The 7,262-nt window shown below is 36.1% G+C and overlaps 2 protein-coding genes across 3 annotated transcripts; both read left to right on the top strand.

Moving 5' to 3' along the window:
• Positions 1 to 6: 6 nt before the first annotated feature.
• atxn3 (ataxin 3) lies at positions 7 to 5,031 on the top strand. Of its 2 annotated transcripts, none has more exons than XM_024292642.2 (11): positions 7 to 132; positions 600 to 764; positions 842 to 886; positions 964 to 1,049; positions 1,135 to 1,201; positions 1,271 to 1,358; positions 1,432 to 1,561; positions 1,642 to 1,793; positions 1,873 to 2,029; positions 2,123 to 2,166; positions 2,297 to 5,031. In XM_024292642.2, exons 1-11 carry the CDS (start codon positions 88 to 90, stop codon positions 2,341 to 2,343), a joined length of 1,026 nt encoding a protein of 341 aa, XP_024148410.1. In that variant the 5' UTR covers positions 7 to 87; the 3' UTR covers positions 2,344 to 5,031. The 2 variants fall into 2 exon arrangements, with proteins under 2 accessions (XP_024148410.1, XP_024148330.1); XM_024292562.2 differs by having other exon boundaries at positions 1,639 to 1,793.
• Positions 5,032 to 5,302: 271 nt separating this feature from the next.
• On the top strand, positions 5,303 to 7,243 carry LOC112143920 (protein Z-dependent protease inhibitor). The gene is made up of 5 exons (XM_024268199.2): positions 5,303 to 5,464; positions 5,576 to 6,200; positions 6,270 to 6,543; positions 6,663 to 6,810; positions 6,880 to 7,243. The coding sequence occupies exons 2-5, from the start codon at positions 5,606 to 5,608 to the stop codon at positions 7,069 to 7,071; spliced, it is 1,209 nt and encodes a 402-aa protein (XP_024123967.1). The 5' UTR covers positions 5,303 to 5,464; positions 5,576 to 5,605; the 3' UTR covers positions 7,072 to 7,243.
• The last annotated feature ends 19 nt before the right edge of the window (positions 7,244 to 7,262 follow it).

The following is a 7,262-nucleotide window of genomic DNA, read 5'->3' as shown; positions in this document are numbered from 1 at the left end:
TGTACTCCAAAACGACCCATAGAGGGCGCCAGTAGAGATTGACTCCCTTTTTTTTTTTTTTTTTACACGGGTAGGGGTCAAAGTTGAATGTTTGACAGAAATCTAAACATGGATTCCATATTTCATGAAAAAGTAGGTTTAGACATTTAACTTGTGACTTTAAACTAAACGTATTTAACCGTGTGTAGTCGGAGAGGGTGAATACATTTAGCATTCGTTTAGCGTGTGTGTTTAGCCGGTACTAGCTTAAATCTAGTGTTGTTTTGGCTGTATTGTTGTTTAGACTGCAAAAAATGCTAACTCACTTGCTAACCAGGTGTTGTTAAAAGTTTATTTAGAAGCTAATAGAGGGAAGTTAGAGTTCGAGTTTGCGGTATTTATTGTACATTTCGAGTCCACCAATAATTACTAAAGGAAAATGATGCTAAAGTTGTGTGCTGCTCGTTGTTTAGTTATGTGTATCTGAGTAAAATAAAATGTTTTTTTCGTTGGTTTGGCCATATTTATCTCCCAATGTTTTTTTACGTTTTTGCACAACAATTTCTAGTTTTGGAGCTGAATTATTTGTAAATTTAAACCCAGCTATTCTTTGTTTTCAGCAAGAGGGTTCCTTATGTGCCCAGCATTGTCTCAACAACCTTTTGCAGGGGGAGTATTTTACCCCTGTAGACCTGTCCTCAATTGCTCATCAGCTAGATGAAGAGGAGAGAATGAGAATGGCAGAAGGAGGTATGGGTAGTGAGGAGTACAGGACCTTTTTACAGGTATGTGGGGACACATAACAAATGTTTTCTGCAGTTGTGGTGTTATTTTAACAACTGTTTTAATATTAACTTTAAAGCAACCATCTGGAAACATGGATGACAGCGGATTCTTTTCAATACAAGTATGTTTATGATTATTCAATATACTTTACAAGACTGTCTTATCACTCCTTATGACTGATTTTTACATTTTTTACAGGTAATTAGCAATGCTCTCCGAGTGTGGGGATTGGAGTTAATTCTCTTCAATAGCCGGGAGTACCAGAGCTTGATGATAAATCCAATGTAAAGTTGAATTTTCAAGACTTTCTGCATAGCGAGTCGATCTGACACTCACATTTAAACCTAATTTGATGTCTTCGCATTTTAGAAACGAGAAGGCCTTCATTTGCAATTATAAGGAGCATTGGTTCACCATACGCAAGCTTGGACAACAGGTATGTCATTTTTTTTTACGTCTCAATAGGTGTGTTTATGCTTAATTAACCTTTACTTTATTATTGCAGTGGTTTAACTTGAATTCACTCTTGACTGGACCAGAGCTGATATCAGATACATATTTAGCTCTTTTCCTGGCACAGCTACAGCAAGAAGGTATTGCAAAGCTGACTTGTTTATATTATTGCACCTTATAGTGCACAAACACAAATATATTGTATCTGTGCAGGCTATTCCATATTTGTGATCCAAGGGAATCTTCCCGAGTGTGAAGCAGAGCAGATTCTGGGAATAATGCGGGTTCAGCAACAGCAGCGGCCCAGGCTCATTGGAGAGGATGAGGCCCAGACAAGTGCAGGGTAGGTTTGTGGAATACGGTCCTCGGTTGGATCCCATTAGGTTTTGTTTTGACATAATACGTTTATGTTTTGAGAAGCAGATCCGTCGCTCAGGGGCAAATGGACATTGTATCAGATGAGACTGTGGATGAAGATGAAGAACTGAAGAGAGCTCTGGCACTCAGCAGGCAGGAAATGGATGTGGAAGATGAAGAAGCTGACCTTCGCAGGGCCATCCAGCTCAGCATGCAAGGTGATTCATTTAGAAGCTTCGAACTGATTTTAATTTTTTTTTTTATTGCAATTTCGACCAAAGTTTTTCCTTTATCTAGGATCCGGCATGAGTAACAAATCTTCAGAACCTGATGTTGGAAATGTGAAATCAGAAAAACAGGCTGTACAGAGTTCTACATGTGGAGATAAATCCAGCCAGAATGAGACGCTTACTGCTGAGGAGCTGAGGAAGAGGAGACAAGCTTATTTTGATCGGTAAATCTATGTGTATATATGTTTAAAATACTTTATTAGTGAGCAGAAAGGAGAAATGTGTGTTTTAAACCAAATTTTCTAATTACCTTTTAGGCAAGCACAGCCAAGCATTCCACAACAGTTAGAAAGTGATTCTGGTGAGTAAAATATTGAAAATAAATTAAAATGTCCACCATACTGGTAGATTAACATACCAGAATGGAATTTTAGATATTATTTTCATGTAATAACAATGACCTAAGTCCTCCTTTTTTGCCCCAACACCAGAAAAACCCAACTCTGTGGAGGACCAACAAGAAAAACCCAGCAAATAAATTAGTGAAAGTTTTGCCGCTTTTGTCTACCGACGCTCTGAACTAGAAACCCTGCACCGGGGGTTGGCTTCTCTCCCTTCTCTAACCTCTCGCAAGTGCAAACGTACCCCAGTCAGAAGGCCGACACACGGTTTCCTTCGCTGGGTTTGCTGACAGGCAAAGGAAAGGCAGCACTTGGTCAAACCGGACCTCAGTGTGGCACCGAGACGGGGAAAAGGGTGGACTTAAGATGACTCATAATGCAGTTATTCCAAGTTTTCAATCGCCTTTTTTACCATAGCGCCTTTCTATTTTCGTTACATTCTGTTTTTTTGCTGTCTTATTTTTTTGAAGACATAAAGAGAAACTGCATGTAAAGTTTGTTTATGAAGTTGGATTCTAACAAGAGGAATGAATGAAAGCCATAAGAGACCAATGTTTTAAGCATTCGTTATATCCTTGTGGATAACAGGGTGTCCAGCCCTATTTTGGGTTTGGGTAACACAGCTGAAAAACCTTGCCCAACCAACCAGAGTTACTCTGTATTTTTTATTGTACTATTTGTTTTTTCCGCTCCCCCAGAACTTTTTTTTTTTTGCTAAGATTACTAAAACATGTTTAATTTCCTATTGCTGACACCATCAGTTGTTTTAATTTCTTAAAAACGTAACGGGATGATCTATTACCTCCTCATCATCTCTCTTATGTTTACAGAGAAAATATTACAGTTTAGGGTTAATATATGTTTACTAGAAACCATCATTTCCACATACATGTTTATTTATTTATTAGCACACACAAATAACAAAAGAAGGATTGTTAACACATACTGTAGAACCATTAAATCTTTTCTTTATGAACTCTAGACCAAAACTTTGGCACATTTGCATTCTCCTTAATTGAGAAGCAGTCATTTATTTTTACTGTATTTGAGCATTTTTTAAAGAATCTTTTGTGATTTTTTTTATGATTAAAGAAAGCACTGTTAAAACAATTACTTTCGCTGTGGAAACTCATACATGTTACCAATCACATAATACTTGATTTGACCACTAATGTCCCCTTCAAAAGTTAGACACCTGCATTTGTTTGTAATAGAGGGCTATCAAAGGGGATGTCGGTGTTAAGTATTTATCTGGTACATTTCTCAGAATCAACAAAAATAATTCATGAACTCAATAATTCCTACAATTTATGCTTTTTCTCTTAAGATTTGCTTTTTTTATTTTAACTTTATGACTTCTTTAGCATGTCTTTTATGTTATGCTCAACACTGAATATCTGTATCAGTTTTTAACTTTCAAACTGTTTCTAAAACTTCTATTTTTGTGGACCCATGATGCCTCAAACTTTGTTTAAAACAAACTTTTTTTTTTTAAGTTCATGAAAACTTGGCCTTGTTGTTCATACTTTCTTGGATTATCTTTTTTTCTCTTATGTTTTATTGTTAATATTTTTAATTTTCAATCCAAAATGCACTTGCCTATAAAATGTTGGTTGTTGGGTTTTTAGTTTTTGCATTATTAGCATTGAATGCTGTCACTACATTTTGTTTGATGTTGGCACAACTCGTTCTTTTCTTTATTGATCCTTTTTTTTGTTTGTTTTTGACGCTTTATTTTCCAGAATTGAAGCAACGTTCACTCGTGTTAGTAAAGCTCAATTTAACATTCACCGTTACTTGCACATTGCCTCTTTAATTCATCTTAAAATAAAAATGGAAATCCATCGAGTTTAAGTTGTGTTTCGTATCAAATGTTGACAATGACGTCGGCACATTTTAATTTTCAATATGTGGATAACAGAAAAGGTTCATGTAGGGATGTCAGGGAAGATGCATCTCACGTGAACTACATGGAAAGATCTCAACATCACAATAAATTAGTCAAATATTAAAAAAAATGTTTAGTATAATTGATATCAATTTAGGACATACATCACTATTTAGTAATAAAAAATGAGACATAATTTGGTTTACATGTTCACAAAATCATGTCAATTAATGTAAAACAAATTCTGATTGTTCTATCATAGAAAAGTTGTCTGTTTTTTTAATTATAATTACTCTTCTAAATCAATAATAAAATTTAAAATACCATATAGGTTTTTATGGGTCTTAACACTGGGCCAGTACTTGAGTCTATAATGTTTCATACATAGTCGTTCTTTTTATATATATATATATATATATAATAAATCCATAGTAAATGAAAATTCACAACTGAAGAATTCTGTTTAAGTCAAACAGTCGCTGCCAAAAATTCAAAATTAGTTGTTAAAGAAAAATACTGGCCACATGTTATTTATAAATTGTGGTCAAGTAAGCTTTATTTCTGATTAATGAACTGTGAAATGTTTTAAAGGATTTTCATGTTTTTGAGCAAGAATATATACACATATATAACAGAAATAGTACAATTTTCCCATAAAAATCAGCTTCAAATATTTTTTAAATAAAAAAAAAGGTAAAAAAAAATAAACAACACTTAATTTGTGCTCAAAGCATTATGAACGTAGCTCAAATTTACAGCTATGGTCTGTCTGTGTGTGCCCTATGGAAATTGTAACAGGAAATTTGAAAACAATTGCAACACTAAAGCATGTAAACCTCAAAAACATGTATAAATATATTGTGGTGTAATTTTTAAGAGGATCATTTATGAAAAAAGCAATGTAGGCTGACAGTAAAAACAAACAAACAAAAAAAAACCCTGCAGGAAACCAGCAAAAGGTAGAAAAAGAATCATAATCAAAACATTTCAGCTCGACAGACTTACATTTATAAAATTTGAAAGTAAATGTCATTATTGGCTTAAATTTTCGAGAATTTAGAAAGGTCATCACTTAACTGCAAGTGTGAGGATTGGAGGCTAACACCAAACAGGTGTGATCAATTAACAAGAACACATGCACAGAAAACATCAACCAATCAATCATCTATTACACTGTGGAACCAGTGAAGAAGAAGCCATCATTGGGTACTTTTTGGGAGGGGGGATAGTTCTAAAAGTTTTAAAACAATTTAAGAGAGAGACATTTTTTTGTTCTTTTTAGTTAATGTATAACCCATAGAGCGTACTTGCACTTTGTTTCACCAAATAATCTTTGGAGTTTTCAGGGAACATCTGACTCAAGCTGAGAGGTACGTGTGACAGAACAAGGATAGATGTACATTAGAGAAAAAGAATGTTCTGACATTCTTTCTGCTGAGTTTTAAGATGTTCTATTTTATAACATATAAATGTTTTTCCAGGATTTAGTCAAGTTGTCTTGAAGAGGAATCATGGTTATACACAGGATTAAAATGCAGATTTTTGCACTCTTGTGCTTCATTGTTCCTGTCCATTCATCTCAATTACCAAATGCCACCATCATGGATCTCTCTTACAAAAACATGGACTTTGCTATGAACCTTTACAGAGAAATCGCCAACTATCATGACAAAAACATCTTTTATTCACCGCTGAGTGTTTCTACAAGTTTTGCTGCTCTCTTAATGGCTACTGATGGGATCACACACAAGGAGATCCTCAAAGTGTGCAACCTGGAGCAGCTCGAGGTGGACGACCAGCCACAGCTTATCCCGAGACTTTTCCAAAATCTTCAAGACAACATCACACACAACGGATCTCTGCAGGTGGAGCAGAGCATGGCTCTCTTTATCCGACAGCACTTTGAAGTCGAGAAGACATTTGAAGACGATTTGAAGAATTTTTTTCAAGCGGACATCAATGTTTTAGACTTCGGGAACACAAAGGAGACCATCAAAAGCATCAATGACTATGTGAGACAGAAGACTGCAGACAAGGTTCCTGAAATGATTTCCTCTTTAAATGCAATGACTCAACTCCTGCTGATCAACACCATCTTCTTCCAGGGTGGGTTGAATCCTTCATTGATCTGTTGCAGCCTTCACATGGAAGCTAACAGACTGTTCTTCTTCACAGGAGCTTGGCAGACGCCTTTTAATCCTAATTTCACTGATAACGCACCATTCCACATCGACAACTACAACATTGTGCAAGTTCCCATGATGTTTGTAGAGGGTAGATTCTACACTATGGAGGATGAGCCTCTGGGAGCTAGAGTCCTTAAGTTACCGTATAAGGGTGGGGTTTCCATGCTAATCCTGCTACCCAATGAAAACACAGATTATACCATGATTGATGATGAGATCAGTGCTGCTATGTTCCTGAACTGGATTAGTAAACTGGAAAAAAGGTCTGTAAACATCTCTGATTTTGCATGGTTTACTAAATTTATATTGACTCTCTGCACTTAGGATGTTCAGTGTTTGTTTTGAATACTGATCAAATGCATAACAAGCTTTCTAATTACAGAAAACTGGAAGTCAGAATGCCAAGATTCCGCTTGGAGCAATCCTATTTACTGCACAACATCCTGCCAAACATGGGTTTGAAGTCTCTCTTCACTGATTCAGCGGATCTTACAAAGCTCTCAAAGAATGAAGACCTCACACTGTCAGAGGTCAGTTTCCATCTTCATCTCACTATTTTTATTCAGAGCCATTTTACTGAACTTGATGTGAAATTGCAGGTTCTTCACAAAGCAGTGATTGAGGTCGATGAAGTTGGGACAACTGCTGCTGCCTCCACGGCGGCTCACATCACTACACACTCCCTCTCAATGCAGTTTCGTATTAACAGGCCATTCTTTTGCTTCATCTATCATGAGGAAACGACATCCTTATTGTTCATGGGCAGAGTCATCAACCCGACTAAGAACTGATCACCACTTGTTGCTGATTAAATTCTGTTTCTGTGGATGAAGTTTAGTCTAACCTGGAAGGAGTTATTCATTCTTTTCTCCCCCTATCCTACTCTAAAGGATGGAAGATGGCAGATCGATTGCACCTTTAGAAAACATCAGATATTTGACATTAAAGATTTATTCCACAAAGTGCTCTGTCTGCAGTGTTT

Source organism: Oryzias melastigma, linkage group LG22, assembly GCF_002922805.2.
Source record: "Oryzias melastigma strain HK-1 linkage group LG22, ASM292280v2, whole genome shotgun sequence".
Lineage (NCBI taxonomy): Eukaryota > Metazoa > Chordata > Actinopteri > Beloniformes > Adrianichthyidae > Oryzias > Oryzias melastigma.
This window is presented reverse-complemented; position numbering and strand designations above follow the sequence as displayed.